The sequence below is a fragment of the Pleuronectes platessa genome, chromosome 1 (genome assembly GCF_947347685.1).
Source record: "Pleuronectes platessa chromosome 1, fPlePla1.1, whole genome shotgun sequence".
NCBI classification, from domain to species: Eukaryota; Metazoa; Chordata; class Actinopteri; order Pleuronectiformes; family Pleuronectidae; genus Pleuronectes; species Pleuronectes platessa.
The window spans coordinates 25,297,225-25,314,310 of NC_070626.1; the positions used below are offsets into that span (position 1 = coordinate 25,297,225).

At 41.1% G+C, this 17,086-nt stretch overlaps 2 protein-coding genes across 8 annotated transcripts; both read right to left on the minus strand.

Annotated features, from left to right (window-relative positions):
* Positions 1 to 611: 611 nt before the first annotated feature.
* Positions 612 to 12,198, minus strand: pir (pirin). Of its 7 annotated transcripts, XM_053417842.1 has the most exons (11): positions 11,890 to 12,198; positions 11,722 to 11,847; positions 10,815 to 10,936; positions 10,615 to 10,707; positions 7,932 to 8,012; positions 6,065 to 6,271; positions 4,127 to 4,211; positions 3,700 to 3,744; positions 1,649 to 1,731; positions 884 to 950; positions 612 to 769 (listed from the first exon to the last, which is right to left on the minus strand). In XM_053417842.1, exons 3-11 carry the CDS (start codon positions 10,905 to 10,907, stop codon positions 651 to 653), a joined length of 873 nt encoding a protein of 290 aa, XP_053273817.1. In that variant the 5' UTR covers positions 10,908 to 10,936; positions 11,722 to 11,847; positions 11,890 to 12,198; the 3' UTR covers positions 612 to 650. The 7 variants fall into 7 exon arrangements, with proteins under 7 accessions (XP_053273817.1, XP_053273790.1, XP_053273798.1 ...); XM_053417815.1 differs by lacking the exon at positions 11,722 to 11,847 and having other exon boundaries at positions 10,815 to 10,942; positions 12,155 to 12,189; XM_053417823.1 differs by lacking the exon at positions 11,722 to 11,847 and having other exon boundaries at positions 10,815 to 10,950; positions 12,155 to 12,189.
* A 625-nt stretch (positions 12,199 to 12,823) lies between these two features.
* On the minus strand, positions 12,824 to 16,904 carry zgc:113276 (uncharacterized protein LOC553748 homolog). Its single transcript, XM_053417874.1, has 9 exons — positions 16,676 to 16,904; positions 15,869 to 16,041; positions 15,565 to 15,780; positions 14,859 to 15,225; positions 14,466 to 14,587; positions 14,120 to 14,359; positions 13,851 to 14,012; positions 13,323 to 13,412; positions 12,824 to 13,233 (listed from the first exon to the last, which is right to left on the minus strand). Exons 1-9 carry the CDS (start codon positions 16,881 to 16,883, stop codon positions 13,072 to 13,074), a joined length of 1,740 nt encoding a protein of 579 aa, XP_053273849.1. The 5' UTR covers positions 16,884 to 16,904; the 3' UTR covers positions 12,824 to 13,071.
* Between the last annotated feature and the right edge of the window lie 182 nt (positions 16,905 to 17,086).

Genomic DNA, 17,086 nt, shown 5'->3' on the forward strand with positions numbered 1-17,086 from the left:
TAGTGATAAAGACCAAAGGCAGAAGAAACGAGTCTGGATAAGACAAATGGTTTTGTAGTCGCGGTCATCACGCCCCATCTATCATTCAGTTTAATATGGGTCAACAGTGTTATGCTATCTTGTAATAATTATCTGGTTGTGATTAGTCGTGTGAGACACTTCTGGGAATCCTATTCTTTCCACATACTGAAAAACATTTCCTCGAACTCTGTCCACTGCAGACGTATAGTACATAGTCTCTCTGTCACCTAATCAAAAGCTCTACTCACCTCTGATTTTTTTTCCACTTGGAAAGTACTGATGTAATCATCAATATTTTAAACATGTTTAATAACTATCGGGACGGCCCCCAATCCTGTGGGCAGTTCAGGAGGTTTAAAGGTCCAGTGAGTAAGATTTAGGTGAAAGGGATGTTTTCTTTTAGATATTCTAACCAAAATAGTCCTTGTGTGTTTCATCTAAATTGCATGAATTGTTGTGTTCTTTACCGGAGAATGAGCCCTCTATGTTTAAATCCTTTATATTAAAATCAGGAGTGGGTCCTCTCTGTGGTGGCTGCCATGTTTTTTACAGTAGCCCAGACTGGACAAATAAACACCTTTTGGGACTGGATCAAATGGCCCAGATGGTGAAGGTTTCCCACCACCGCTTTAGAAAGAGTCTCTGATCTTGGATCTCCAGTTTACAGCTCTCTCAAAGCCATTCCTGCCGCTCTGGTAGTCCCTGATGGCCTGACTGATCTCCTCCTCTGTCGTCATGACAAATGGACCTGAAAGACAAACATAACATTGAAAATAATGACATTAATGCTATTGATTACGTTACGCATGTGACATCAAGGATTTCATTTGTTCAGAGGGATGGAGGGAATGAAATGTCGTACCGCGTTGTACCACAGGCTCTTTGATTGGTTCTCCTGCGATGAGCACAAAATGAGAGACTTCAGAGCCCTGAGGAGGGAAGAAGAGGCGGTGTTATCGTATTTGTTTGTGTGAATTGGATTGGCATTCATTTCTCTGTATTATGGAAACTAGTCGATTCAAACCTATTGAACAGAACTAGCAGAGTCCCAACATAAATCTGTTTGTAAACGTATGATTAAGTAGGAAGGTAAGGAGGTGTCATTTGGATCCAGAAAGCAGAGCGTGTAGGATCCTGCCAATATATATGTGCTCGACTCGAATTGTGAGTCAGTCTAAACTGTCCTAACTAACCCTAAACCTGTCAATAATGATTGTCCCCATTTTTTAAGGATCAAATGAGTTATTAAAAACAGTTACTTTTTGGAGTTACTGGAAAACATCAGCTTTAAAAGAGCGACCCTAAATGAGAGAAACCATCTTTGAGAAAAATGTATTTGATGTGTAATTTTTGGGGGTTCATGTCCCATTAACTAACATGGAGAAGGAAGGGTTTATGACCTATACTGCAGCCTGCCACCAGCCTATGGTTCAGGGGGTTAGCTTAGCTGGTTTACCATTTCTATTATTTACTATTGCATGAATGTTGCTGTCACTTCTGAATATCCTGTAGAACCTTGTTTAAATGTTAACTATGAAAAACGGCTTGAATTATATTAAAGGTTCCAAAGGGAGCACTGTGGAGAAACGTTTAGGAGCCACTGGTCGTCTTAACACTGAGAACTGACCTTGTTTTCAACCTTGACACAGTCTCCGTCTCCGAACACCACCGTGTGATGGGACGCCACCGCCTGCTGCTCTGGGTCTGGGCCTTGAGAACAGGAACATTTTGTACAACCAGAACATTCTGTGCTTAAAACGATGCTAGACCTCTTTATTTTTAATAGTCTGTCAATGATAATGCAAGGAAATAGCCATTTAAACACACATGCTACTAAGGGATTGTGGTCTTTGAGGTCTTTTTTTATGCACTTTTAGAAAAGTGGAATCCATGAGAAGCTTCTCAGTGGAGGAAATTTAAAGAAAAAAACCCACACTGTTAGACTTTAGGGGTTGAGGGGCAATAGTTCAGTGGTGAAGACGTCTCACACAAGCGTATTAAGAGGAAACACGAATGCAAAATCCACACAACAGAGACAAAACTACCAAGGAAGAGAGCGACTAAGGATTTCCCACCGTCAAACGTTTTCTCTTGCTATGGCAGGTGAGCTGTTTGTGAAAACCCAGTCTATCCAGACGCGGCTAAAGAAATTGAGCCTCGTCTATTTCAGGTGTTACGATACAAGCGTAAAAACCACTCGTGTTTCAAAATCATCTCTTGTTTCGTTGTTAACATCTTTTGTCACTCACTTCCATTGTGATTGTGTGGCTTCTGAAGTTGTGTTGTGGCTTTTGCATTTGTGTTTTCTGTTAACGTGCTTGTGTGAAACGTCTCGATTCCATTTAATTATTCACTCAGAACCAGATTACTTGCAGTCAATGAACAGTCATTGTGCATCATTAATAATAATTACATTTTCATTTCATGCTACCACTATTCTTTGTAGTGTAACAAAACCACTTTGGGTTCAAACGAAATAAAAGGCACCTGCGTGTATTAAACACTTCGGCCTTGTTTAGCGGTTTGCTCGCACACTTCATCACTTACTGGCTCTAAACGCTGAGAGAGCCAGACACCTCCATTCGTGGCGGACGCATTCATCAAAGCCAGCTGGTTCCGATTTGGCCAGACTACATGCAAAGTTCAAGACTCAAGATTCAAATAACGTCTTTAGTCCCGGCGGCCAATTTCATCCTCGCGTGTCATCAAACCATCTGTCAGCAATTACAACCAGTCTGTGACGTCCTGCAGCGCACCGGCGGAGAATAATCAAATCATAATGAAACGTCATGACAGAAGATCAAAGGGGGAATTCTGACCGAGAACAACAGGTTTCAACAAACCAACAAAGCCTCCGACAATGAGAATGAGTTTGCCTTCGGAAAGGGCTCGTTCTCATGCGAGGGGAATTCCCTGATCACATGATGCCGTCCAGTAAGCAGGAAATGCAGAATTTTACAGTAAAATGTCAAAGAGCGGCAATCGATACAACAGGGCGTAGTTATTACATGTGGATAAGGTGACTGATCTGAAGCCAGACTCTAAGCCGGTCGTAGTTTACAATAGCGCAATACTTTTCCCAGTGATGCTGGTTAACTTTCTGATTGAGCTGCTTTAGTCTGAAGTCTGAACACATCATGGTTCAGTGACGGTATGAATCCATCAAGCTCTAAAGGGGAACACATGGGCCTTCTGGCTGAGCGTGGGAGGGAAGTTGCGATTGGACGGAGATCACACACATGTAGCTTTAACGTGAATATCGCACGTTACAGCCAGACAAGCAGAGAGGGAAGTGAGAGAGTGATCAAATTCACAGAAAGTGAGAGGGCATAAGTTCATCATATCCAGCTAAAGAGAGTTTTCTGAACCCTGGTTATGTCAGATTTCTTCTTTTTATATTAAGTGTTGGACAATATTAGGGTGGTGATATGAGGTCACTGTGACCTCTGACAACTGAAGTCAGAGGTCACAGTCTTTGCGTCCGAGTGACAACTGGTCAAGAAATAACTTCTTTTGAGGCCCCCATGACCTTAGACCAGCTAAATCAATTTATTTTTTAAAGATTCTCTTGAGCTAGTTCTAAGAAATCTCGTTCACAAGGCAAAAGGGTTTGTGGGGTCAAGATGACCGGGACCATAAAGATATAAGAGTGTCGACACTGGGTCTTTCTCAACTCACCAACGTTAATGGATCCCGATAACGTGTAGATGAATGTAGTCCATCCTGTTACAGCAAAAACAAATAGTGTAAAAAAAAATGTGTATTTTTAATAAAGATGGTGAACAATTAAGTTATCTGCTCTTAAACCCAAAATTACTCCTTTGTCCACCAGGGGGGGAGAAAAATTATTTTAAAATATTAACATTGCTTCATGTTATTTCACTGATCTGCCAGTGAATCTGCTTTTGGAACAAAACCACAAACAGACTTTAAAAACAATGGGAAAAATATGTGAAATTACTTTTCCTTTGCATTATGTTCTCATCTGTCTCAGACTGTTCCGTCATTATGCTGTGGTAATCAGTCTCAAAGCAACCATCAGATGCATCATTAAAGACCACTCTTGTTATTAATCAACACTGTGGTGAATTAAGAGTTCTCCTACCTGAAGGCACTGGCTGCACATGCAGGGCCCCCGCCTGCAGCTTGAAGTCCAGATACAGGGTCGGTGTCCTCGTGAAAACCTTGGACTGGAGGAAAAGAGAAAAGGACATAACGTCCAAAACAGAAGAAAACACAAAGTTAATATCGTATATTGAACCGACCATATTCAAACAAACTGACATTGATGTGGCCCTCTACAGCTAATAGTGTTTCATTTTTGTTTTCATGAATGTGAGTGACACAGAGCACCAGGTAGCACACGTGGAATTTTAATCGGGTCCATGAGTTTACTCCACATCTGCACTTAATGCAAATTACCTTAAAGAAACTCCGCTGACTGAAAACACAAAGGAAAATACAGGGCCTGGCTTTTTGTTTCTTTTGTTTTTGAAAAAGAATGTCTATAAAATTTGTATGAATATGAATCCACAACGATTTCTTGTTTTTCATAGATTGATCGAAATTTTTTTGCAGTTTAGGGCAAATTATTTGAAAAAGTACCAATTAGTCATTGAATATAGTCAATGTAAAAGTTAATACACTTACAAAACCACCAGCTCCAAACCAAATGAGGGACATAATAAATAACTGTTGAACATAGAGGAACATTTAGCAGTTAAAGACACAGATGTCTCCCTCAGTAATAAATGTTACAGACCTGTTTTCTACTTACTTTTCCCTTTTTGGCTGAAATAAATCTCATCTTTTGAAAAGTAAATCTGTGTTTGTTTGTCCTTTGACAGTTTTGTCCCTGAGTTCAAAAAAGACACACACACACTAACATCTGACTTTTATCTGCAAAGGGAGTGGAAACAGTCTCTGTGAGGTCAAAAGGCCCTGCAGTAGAAATGGGTTTTTATCGGCTCAGGCTCAAACTGGGAGTGATGGAAACATGACACCTGGGTGAATGCGCCAATTTCTTCTTTGCTATTTTGGCAGTCTAGATGCTGATGCAGCAGTTTTCTTCGCGATGTTAGAATGGTCATTGACCTTTAGGGCGTTGGCGTGTAAATAGCCATTAGCACATGTGTACTTGTGTTTTGGGAACAACGTGCAACAGCGATATGTTTTTTCTTCATATTGTGCAAAAAGCAACACTGGCAAGACAACGAGTTGAGCTTTTCAGCTTCTGGCGAATTCATGATGTCAAACTTGATTCACCAGGGAAAAAACAGGATTGCTCACCCTGCAATGGAAAAGGAATCAATCTTTTAAAAACCTGTCTATTCTCGCTTATTTGGTTGTAAGAAATCAAAGGTTTTAAGTGTTAAGTTGCTAAATGTATGTTCAGTTTTTATAATCAAATATTTTGACCCATCCCAAACACACGTCACCGACTGTAAATTGTTATAAAGCTGAGTGTTGTCTTGTTGAGTGTGAACATAAAACCAAGGCCAAGTTGAGCTGAAAAGTTGTATACAAATCAGTCTTATACAGTTTAAATACACTGAATACAGAGATATTGATGTTTATCAGTGATTCTCCTGCCCGACAGTAACCCTGGCATTACAGTAAAACACACGCACACACACACACACACACACGCGCACTACAACTCTCACAGGCAATCTGCTTCTCATTTTCTGTTTCCTCTTTTCAGACGGACACTCCTTACACTAACACTGGTCAAATAGCGTGGTTAACAGGCATTCCCTCACACACACACACACACACACACACACACACACACACACACGGATACACACAGACACACACACATACACATGGACAAACACAGACCCAAATACACAAATGCACGCACAGTTTTTCCTGTTTGCCTCAGGCCTCAAGCAATCATGATGAGATCATCAGCTACCAGGAAGGTAAAGTGACTGATTGTAGGTTTACTGAATGGTGCTGCAATGACCTCACAACCCCATACACAAATTAAGCAGATGTACCCACACACACATATATAGACACACAAACAGACACACACCTTTGCTCCTAGAGCCTCTCCAGATATAACAGCGACTGTGACCCCTCCCTGGCTGCGTTTGGGAATCTCTGAGCCTTTGAGCTCCTGGTACGCTGGCTCCACCATCTTGTCTCGCCTCGGCAGGTTCACCCACAGCTGTAGGCCCACCACTGGCTCTTCTGATACAGGCATTTCGGCATGGACCACCCCCCGTCCTGCAGTCATCCACTGGTAGACAGGGAGACATATTTGAAATACCACACATACATATTGTATTAATTGTATAAGATAATCAGAAGCCAAGAGCGGAGCATGCATCTATAGTTAGCAGGAATAAAATAAAACAATTCAGATGAAATGCTGGGGAACAGAATGAGGTGTTGCTGTAGCTCTGGTCATGGTTTTCAATCAGGTAGTGATTTAAACCACTGGATGAAGTGAAGTTCACTTTAACAGCTTCTGCTTCTCCTTTGGGCCGGATGGAAATTTCCACTGTCGAGCTTCGCTTTAACGCTGCCGGCCAATGATAATTCATCTGTGACTGTTCATCCTGATGTTTGCTTTTTTTTTTATTGCTGCGTGCTGGGTATTTACTGGGAGGGGGATCTGCTGGATAATAAAACATGCAGAATACAACCGAGGGGAACTAGAAAACCACACAGGCAACACAGACCGAAGTTAAAGCCCACGCTAAAGCAGCTTTATTTCAACAATTTTTCTGGGCAGAGTAAAGTGTGATTTTAAAATATAAATGTTCTGCTAAATTTAAATATACAGATGTGAAACTCATCTAAAAATTAGGGGAGGGATTTTCCTCAGTTGGCCCAATGTCTTCACCACTTCCTTTGACGAAGCCATGTTTTATTCTGAAATGGAGTTTGAGGACAGACAGACGCCTGGGCCGATGGAGCGTGCACATGGTGTGTAAGAGCTGAACTGACTGAACCTCTGCTACAGATTGAAGCTGAGTCAGCAGCCTGTGTGCGTGTGTGTTTGTGCGTATGTGTGTGTAACTTTACAACTTTAAAAACACAGGAAACAACCCACAGGGCATGATATCCAATTAGTGTGAGTGCACAACATCATGATGCATATGTAATGAGTTTGTGGGGATTGGTAAAGGCTTAACTCCTCTTCTGCTCTGCAGCTCGTGAAGGCTCCTGATTCCTGATAAGAACTTGCTCTCCACATTTACAATTAGGAGATGAAGATCACAGATAACGGACCATACCTCAGTTAGATAATGTGTATCTTAACATCTCAAAAACAGGAAGCACAAATCTATTGGATGTTAGGTTACAGGAATTGTTTGGCATTGTGGTAAATATGCTTATTAGCCCTCTTGCTGAGAAATACATGAGGCGACTCTCGTGTCTGTGAGGTGGTATGATGGGATCTTTTCAGAGGCGCTAGTAGGCAGAAGCTTACTGTTAGCTTCTTATTAAGTGATAAAACCACAGACTGTAAATAAAGATGGAAGACATGACGGCTCCCCAAACGTGAAGCCAAAGCATCTCCATCCCCACCTAGTGGCCGGCTGCAGTAAAGCTCCTAAACCAAGCATCCTCCATGTTAGTGGACGGGACATGGATCTTATTAAAAGGTCAAAGTAAACCTCGGATACATTTTTCTCAAAGATGGTTTCTGTCATTTTCGGTTGTTTCTTATTACACTGGTTCAAGTGTTCATGTTTTCAGTTTGAATGTTTTTAAATATCAATGTCTTGCTATTAGAACAGAGTTTGACCCTTTTCATTTAACTCTTGGTAAAAAAAAGCAAATCGTTAAAATTTATCAAATAAAACATTTCCGAAGATAACACTATTTATTTTAAACAAACAAATCCCCCAAATAAACCAAAATGAACTCTATGAGTAGTCATGTAGTACCTGCAGATCTCCAGGTTGCAGTCGCCCAGAACGGCCACAGAAGTCTTCATGGGCCGTGACGCCCTCTAAAACATATGTTACCTGTTTGAGGAAAGACACAAACACACACATGTAGCATTAAGCTACAGTAACTTGAGGCAAGATGACCTCAAATAACCAAATTATTATTTATATATAAAAACAAAAAAGTTAAATATTTTTTAATTTAGGTATAATGCTTTTGGGATCTCAATGACCTTGAGTGAACTCCTTTAAATTTGGTGTAAACGTCTAGTTGGACTAGAGGATTTGACTGATTAGAATTTGGTGATCAATGGTCAAGGTCAAGGTGATCTCACAAAAACCATCCTTTCCTCATGTATTATCTTAAAAATGCTACCAGAGAATACTTTTCAATTTGGTACAAATTGTTGATTTACACATTTGGGAAGTCAAGGGTCTATTGAATCTGCTTTTAGGTCATTTCTACATATTTTTGAGTAGTTATCACTTGCACTCAAATATTTACTGCTTGGATTATAGTGGTCAAAGGTCAAGGTCACAGTGATCTCATATGAGTATGAAACTACACTAGTTGGTGTGGTAGTTGTAGTTTAACCTTTTATTTATCGTTTTAACAGCTCGATTATAGAGTCAATAACGTTTTAGCATTAAGGAAAATACCTTGTTTTATAATCTCCTGCAACAAGCTTCACAACTACAGTTACTTCAACACTGAAAGCATGTGTGCGCTTGTCTCATTGCTCCAGTGGTCAGACTGGACAGGAAGAGAGGAGCTGCATCTCCGGTCACAGGTTCAAAGGTGAACATCTGTGTGAAGGGAGAGAGCTCAGGCCCCTGCAGGGAGCTGCCTCTGATCTGTCTCAGCAGCTGTGCGATCTCAAACGCCATGTGAGCGTGAGCAAACACACCTGCTGAAAGGCATGCTGGGAGTGTAGCCTAGTGCTGTCCGCCCACACTGGGAGATTTAAGTTGCATCTGCCAAATCCAATATGCTTGGAGTAAGGTCTGGCAATCTGAGGACAATGATCAGAGTTCAACTTCAAAGATACAAGTCAGACCTGCCACATTAGCTCTCTTCAGTCAGCGCGGCGGTGGAGTTACTGCTGATACTGCAGCACAGATGCATGTAAGAATAACTTGGGAATATAGTGACGTTTATTAGAGCATCATCTGTCCGCCCACCAACAACCAATCACAGCAACAGGATGTGCGATATTACACATTAACAAAACGCTGTAGTAGTTTGTTCTTCGTTTAGAGAACCTTTATTTCCCAGCGTGGATCAGACCTCTTTCACATCATGTTATCAAAGATGCTTGTAATAGAAAATTCTACTGTTCCTGTAATGCTTGTAAACACAACACAGGTACAAATTTACCTAATCATAATTTGTAATCTGATACATCTGCATCAGTGACCAGGCTAACATTAAAACATTGTTTGAAACAATGTTTGTCACCACTAGTTTCAGATGAGTCATTGAATGTATGTGTGTTCTGAAACTTTCTCTAAAAATCTATTGTTGGATACTGTGCCAGACTGTGTCTAGACAAAGTTCCTGTTTCAATGCTGTTTCTTAAAGGTTGAACCTCTGTTTTTTATATACCGTTATTGTGTTGATCAGATGATCTGCCTGCTCCATGTGTACAGTACATGTGTTTTTTTAAGTTCCTGCTACTGTTTTGCGGAACTCGGAGGGGCTTCTTAAACTGCGAGTTCTGAGAGGCTCTTTGCACTCTCAAGCAGACAGCCTTGCTCTGTGTTTGACTTGTGTCCGAAGCTTCGTAATAAAAGAATCAAAGAATCTGTTTGTTTGATTCACTCTTTATTCCTGACGACGACGTAAAATTGCCATCACATGCTTCAGGGGAGTGTCTCTGTCTGTCAGCGTATCAAACCCCCACTATTTCAGATAAAGCCTTGTGATTGGCTCGACCTGTCTCTGGATGGATGGATGGATCTATCTGTCTGTCTGAGAGAGATATTCAGGAGCCTGCTGATTGGCCAGGTGTCCAAGTGAGATGACAGTCAACTACAATAGTAAGAGAAAATACTGGCTCGTGTTTCTATGAGAGAGAAATGTATTCATGAGGCCATTTTCAAAAACAACTGAAGTTGGAGGCAGAATAAGAACAAATGATCATATTTTCCGATTTCGAGTCAGAAATGAAAAGTTGTTTTACCAGAAATGTTCCACTTTATTCGGACATGAAGCAGAAACTTGTATTGCCCAGACAAGTTCTGCCTATTAATAAAGATGTAAAAAAAATATATTAGAAAAACTAAGAAAGGAAGACAGACTTTACATCTGTTATGTCTGTAACCTATAATATGTATGAGGACTGAAGCTGATCTGGAATAAATGAGGAGGTTTTACATATGTAATTAAATACACTTGAATTATTTTGAACCAGAGAAGAGAAAAATTCCTCTATTTTAAAAATATATTGTTTTCTGAGTTATTATTACAGAGCAGCTTATAGAGTAATTGTACTATCGCTGACATCACTGGCTTCCTGGATAATTTTTTTAAATGTAGTAACCTTAAAGATTATTTGTAGAAAGCAAAGTGGTTCAGTAGCTTACAATGTTCCTTTGTCGCCATCTAGTGTTAAAAGTTGGTATTTTGACTCCCTTATATTGAATGCAAACCTCAGAATTACGGTCAGGTGTCACTTACTGTTTCGAATCCTCGGTGAGGATGATCTGGAAAACCTGCCGGCTTGCTCACTCTGAACTCGTCCAGCATCAGGAAGGGATCCAGGTTCCTCAGCTGGAAGTCACACAGGCACAGTCTTCAATGAATAGTAACTGTGTTGGGTTCTTTTTTTTAGCTCACTGGATGAAAGCTGTGTGACGTTAACGTGTTGAATGACTCACCTCCGTTCTGCCGATGCTCCTGCGAACACGAGCACCGACCCCCTCGGCCTGCTCCACACTCAGAACCGTCTTTTCCACTTTCCTCACGTTCATTGTGCCGAGAGAGCTGATTTCCCCACTCACTACATCTCATACACAGTAATGAAGTGACAATAAAGATAAACCATGGATGTAATAGAATGGGTTTGAGTTTTTATTTATCTTCATGAGTTAACTTGTGCATCTCAAACTATGGTACATTAGTGGTCTCAAACTAAATCTCAACTTTAGTGCAGCTCTAAGAATTTCAGTTAGAGCAGCCTATCTCGTAAAGATTATATTTATAAGATACAATAAGATAAGAAACTTTGCTGGTCACATACCAGGGAAAAACATTGTTACAGCAGCAGACGGTCCAAAACAAGGTAGACACGTACAAAAAGAATGAAACTGGGCATTGAAATAAAATATAATTTCCAAAAATACAGAGATATGTATATAATATGAATATTAGGGGTAGATAAAGTGCAGAGGCACAGGACGATTGCAAAATTATGTATATTGTATCTGTCCATATGTATAATATATATGAATAGATATATATTATAAATACAATAAATTAAATATGATACGAAGATTTAAAACTAAAGTACATTCATATAATTGGTATTTGTGATAATTATGAAATATAAAAGTTTACAACATGGTGGTTAGTAATAGTATTTTGATATGAAAGAATGTTACTTGACTTTACTTTGGTGACAATAAGAGTACAAACTCTTAAATGAGTAGAAACCTATCAGGGTAAAATGATGTTGCAAAACAACCTGTGAGGTCACAACTTTACGGGGTTTTCCCGGTGTCATGAGCCGAAACCACTGAAACCAGTGACACAGAAACTACACATGTGAAACCAGCTGATCGTCACCTGATCAGTCAGCTGATCTCTGTTGCTGCTGAAGGATCGTTCACCACAACTGTCGCTCTGTCCCTCACCTCATGTCCCTCATCTCCCAGTCCCTCACCTCATGTCCCTCACCTTCCAGTCCCTCACCTCATGTCCCTCACCTCATGTCCCTCACCTCATGTCCCTCACCTTCCAGTCCCTCTCCTCCCATTCACCGCATCATCTCCGTCCGTTCTCCACCTGCTCATGTTTTACTTTTATGAGATGATTTCACATCGGAGCAGCTGCAGAATTCCAGATCTCAGTGAATCATCCTCACGGTTATTTTCATTCCAGTAACTTCGCCTGACAGGAGCATCACCTTCACCAGAGTTGTCAACCTCCCCATCCGCGTTAAATTACATTAAAACCACCACTAACGTGTTTAGTTTAATAAAAACAGACCCACACTCACCTACCTGAGCGTAAACCACCGGAAGGAGGATTATAAATGCGGAAGTCCAGCAGGGGCGGAGTTTAGGAAGAGGTTATGTCACCAGTGTTTGTTTGTTTGTAAACAATACAACACTGAACAGCCGAACAGACTTTCACCAAAGATTTTGGGACGGAACTGGAAAATTAACATTTGAACACCACTGTGATGAAAACATAATAAAATAATACTATTTTAGTTTGGTTTTATTTATGACCAATATTACAGCTAGCCACCAGGGGGAGATTTAGATGCTTTGGCATCACTTTTGGGGAACTGTAATGTCGTCCATCTTTAGAGAAACACTCTATTTTATGTCTTATGACAATTAATCATTTAGCTAAGCAGCCCAGTTCCTTTTTTTCTTTCATATTTCCACAATACAAGTTACACAATCATGTGTGGGATTGTTCAGACTTGGCAAAGGTAGCCGCTCTCCTGAGAGCTGTTTATCTATTAGTATATAGTATACAGTATTAGTATATAGTCTATTATCTATTAATTATCTATTATATCTATAGATGGAAGTGTGGAATCTAAACTGCTGTTAATAATCTGTGCTAACAATTTTTTACTTTTAGATTTATTTTAAACTGACAATTCATAATCCAAAAGAGAATTTAACTACTGCTTTAAGTTATCAGTCCCAGATCCAGTCAAGTCAAGTACACAGGTTGTTTTTTACGATATACATAAGATTGAAATTCATTAACTATGCTTTACCATGCACGTCATTAATTGTCAATAAATTATACTCGTGATTTGTGCTTAAAACCATACTGATTGGGTTGTCGAGGATGAAAAAAAGAAAAATGAGTTTCACAGCATTTAATCAAGTTAAAGTCGCATTTGACGAGTATAATAAAGACACTTCAGTTCCTTGAGGCTGAAGAGGAAAGTCAGAGCCATAACAGGCCGTGCATTTGTTGAATATACTCCTCGGTTTTCGATTTCTCCTCAGATGCATCTCCTCCGTCCGGGTGTCGATTGCGCCTGATGTCCTTGGCGATTCTCATGCTGGCAGCCTGTCCACCAGCCAGGTTTAGTGCGTGAGGTCCAACCTGTGTGTGAAAGGCAATAAAGGCAAGTGATAAGAAGCAAAATAACCGTGCAGGTTGTTGTGCATCAAACCATTGTGTAGAAGACCCACCTGAAGAGCAGTGTACTGTCCCATCAGATAGAGCGGGCAGCCGTCTGCCCACCGCAGGCTGTCTGATATGCACGGCCACCCGTCCATCACCTTCACAGAGGACAAGCCGGACACATTTTATGAATCCCTCTTAAATCATGACGGTGGATCACATGGGATGATTTTATGCTCTTGTCATCCGCTAAGTTACGACCTCTGAAGGATATGTTTTCACCCCCTCTGTTTGCTTGTTGGTAGGTTGGTTTTTAAGAAATATCAGACAAAATCTACTGGACAGAAACTTGCTGCAGGGTAATTTTTTTTAATCTCTTTCTTTAACCTTCTTTTCAACATTTACACTGATTTCCCACGAAATAATTCATGGATCATGATGAAAAAACACATTTGAACAGGAATCTTATTTAACGTAAGGGCACTGATGGGCCTTGGCGGAGGTATTTGCTCTACTGAGTGACCAAAACTTTCCCTTCTGTTCATCTGACCATAGATGCATGCATAGTTTACATATCTAAAAACTATTTGACCCACCTGAATTGGGAATTCCTTCATCACCTCCGAAAGCAACGGGTCCTGTCTCACGTCAAGTTTGCAGCCGGTGGCGAGCCAGATCATATCCCCGGCCCAGTGGTCCCCTGTGCTGAGGGTCAGACTCCAGGCCTGGCTCCTGTAGCACCAGTTGGCCTCGCTCACCTGGACATTATATGGATCATCTCACATCATCTCCCTTCACCTCATCTCATTTTAACAAACCTCATTCACTGCACCCATTACCCTGTATATTGCATGTGTACTGTTACCTGACAGTATGTCTTGACGTCCACCTGTCCATTCAGTATGAAGGGCTGTAGGTGGATGTAGGCCTCGGGGGTGACGGCCCCTCCCTTTCGTGCCTGGCGAATCATAGCCAGTCGTTTGTGGAGGCTCCGTTCGTTATAGAACTGTCGTAGGTAGGCTTGGCCGTCCATCTTGATGCCGTGCTCCACGTGAGAGTAACGACCCACCAGGCTCTCCACGTCGCCCACGTCAAATTGCTTTAACTGTAAAAGAGACAGTGACGTCTGACACGTGTGGCAGAAGCAGACAGGTGTAGCTGCAGTAATTCTTTATGGTTGGTCTTCATGCAGTTTCACACTGGCACTAGACCTGCAGGTGCTTCCTCATGACCCATGTCACATGGCTGGCCCCTTGCTGCAGGGCAAGTGAGACGACATGGGCGCTGGTCAGACCTCCACCAACTACCATTACTCTCTGCCCTCTCTGACACACTACACACAGCTCTAGACACACATAGTACTTGGTAAGTGTTGCAGCAAGGACTGGGAATCACAGAACCAGTGAGGTCTTTAGAAACGACAGGTGAAAGCAAATACAACTCAATTAAATGAGGATTCAGGCAAATGTGCAAAGGCATCCAGGTCAATGATTTTGCTTAGCAATAGCAATTATCCTTACAGCTCCAAAAGACAAATGCTAAAAATAGTTTGATTTTCTGAATGGTTGTGATGTCACAGCGGCCTCTGAGGAGATTTGATTTACCTTGAGAGGGAGAAGTTTCTGTCTGTTCTTCTTCGTGCTTAGATTTTGGTGGATGGTGCATGAGATGCACTGTGTGCAGCAACCGCTCCTCTGGGTAACTCTCTCCAATGTTCTTCACCCATGAGGGGATGTTTACCATGTGGGCCCGTGTTGGTCCTGTTGCCATAATGACCTGGTGAGCTTTTAGGACGACGCCCTCCTGAAGATGGACTTGAAAGTACTTCACTCTCTTCCTTTCAGTCGTGGCTTCACCCTCTGTTCCTCTCTCCTTCGTACAGTCCTCCTCTTCTTCCTTGTGCTCGATGACCGGGATGATGCGCTCCACTGTTCCTTTTACCAGCACTTTGCCCAAGTTGTATCTCTCCACCTGTGTTTAGATTAGGCAGAACCAGATCATTGGCTCTCATGCTGCTTCATATAAAATATTATTATATTATTCCACATTTTTGTGGCTACATTGTTAGAACATCTCTCAATACTTTCCCCTGTTATCTGTGTGGAGCCCAACTCAAGTTGTCCTTTGTTATTTTGGAGTTAAACGTCAAGTTCACCCATGGGAGAGCTTTCAATAAACGGCTTGTGTCATTAAGTGAGAGAAACTAAGACGAGGTCTTAATGAAATTTTAGGATTAAATATACCATTGAAGCACACAGACACACACACACACACACACACACACACACACACACACGCTGTATGTCCAACCTGATCTCTAAAGAAGTCCACACTCAGTTTGGTTCCCGGCAGACTGAAGGATAAACTCTTCTTCAGTGTGGAGGTGATGTTCAGTCGTCTCTTCTCCTTCTTGCCGAGTCGCGTGTCATTGAAAAAAGCATTTTCATCCAGGATGTAAACCTGGTCTGGGAGACTGTGCAGCTCTGATGAACGATCACACTTTAGAACAAACTCCTGCAGGGCTTTCTGTCAAAGAAAATACACAATATACTGTAAAAAAAAAATCAACTGTTGTCTCTACTGCAGGAGGGAGTGGATTGTGTTTATTTTCTACCTTGTTGAGAGGGTCAGTGTGCACCAGTGTGTGTGAGCGCAGGTGAGGGATGCTCAGAGCTGTGAACTGCCTCTCCCACAGAGCCGTCCACTCCCCATACGAGTCCACCGCTCGGAGACTGAGCGGGGGGCAAACGACCCTCTCTGGTTCCTCCACTGTCAACCCTGCAGAGACTAATCACAAAGTCACAAATGCACTGATTTATTCAACCACAAAAAAATCGACACAATCAAAAGAGTGACTTGAAAAAATGAACTTCAATTGACTTGACTTTAAAAACATTTAGAAAAACTAAATTAAAATCATTTGAGACAAAAACCCAAACAATGTCAAAAGTCTAATTTATAATAATCCCTCATAATGTTCACACTGTCATTTAAATTTTGACTTAGTAATTAAAAAATGATAGATTTAGATATGAGGTAATAACTGATGATGGGGACTTGCTGACTCAAACATTTAGTTTTTAAATTTTGCTTCAGGAAGAGATTATAATCCACTTTAGATGAAATTGAGAATAATTTTCTAAATTAATTACTAAACAGTTTCGTCAGTAAAGTGTCACAAATATATTTAAACAGAAAATACATTGAAAATGTTCCTCATAGTTTCCTAGATCACACAAACTAGGGAATATGTTGCTTTTTATGCCCCAAAAAATGTAATCAATGATCAATTCATTATCAAAATAGATGCCAGGTCATTCTCTCAATAAATCCATTAATCAACAAAAGCTTTATATGAAACTATCAGTCGTCCAATTTGTGACTTAGAGTATAAAGTCTAAAGTTGAACAGAACACTGTACCAGCTGTTGCCTTCCTCTTCTTCTTGCCACTGCAAGATCTGTTGCTGGATGTTGGCGGGTGTGGCCGAGGCCTCTGAGGGTCCGAGCAGGAGGGGGAGAGCGGTGAGTCATGTCCAGGGTCTGATTCCGGCTCAGGACTCAGTAGCAAGCTCGACAAGGTCAAGGCATGAGGGCCGCCCCCAATTATTAACACATCCACTGTCACCATCTGAAACACACACACACAGTGACCACAACACACACAACAGAGTGTTGAGCTGCAGTTTCAAACTAGTATAGGAAGGTTATAGTACTTTCAGGTTCTGTTTGTTGTTGAGAGTTAGTTCCTTAAACTGTCAAACTGGCGGTGATGTGATTGTGTGGGAAGGAATGAAACGGTCCAACGCTTTTGGGTTTTAATTATACATTTTC

Bases quoted from the DNA above. Each gene is read 5' to 3' on its own strand.
- pir (XM_053417842.1), bottom strand. From the start codon at position 10,907: ATGAACGTGAGGAAAGTGGAAAAGACGGTTCTGAGTGTGGAGCAGGCC. The intron at 10,708-10,814 runs GTGAGTCATTCA...TGTGACTTCCAG, and splicing joins GGAGCATCGGCAGAACGGAG to CTGAGGAACCTGGATCCCTT. The intron at 3,745-4,126 runs GTAGGAGAACTC...TTGCTGTAACAG, and splicing joins TGTGCAGCCAGTGCCTTCAG to GATGGACTACATTCATCTAC.
- zgc:113276 (XM_053417874.1), bottom strand. From the start codon at position 16,883: ATGGTGACAGTGGATGTGTTAATAATTGGGGGCGGCCCTCATGCCTTG. The intron at 16,042-16,675 runs GTACAGTGTTCT...CTTTGTGATTAG, and splicing joins GAAGAGGAAGGCAACAGCTG to TCTCTGCAGGGTTGACAGTG. The intron at 14,013-14,119 runs GTAACAGTACAC...TATAATGTCCAG, and splicing joins ACGTCAAGACATACTGTCAG to GTGAGCGAGGCCAACTGGTG.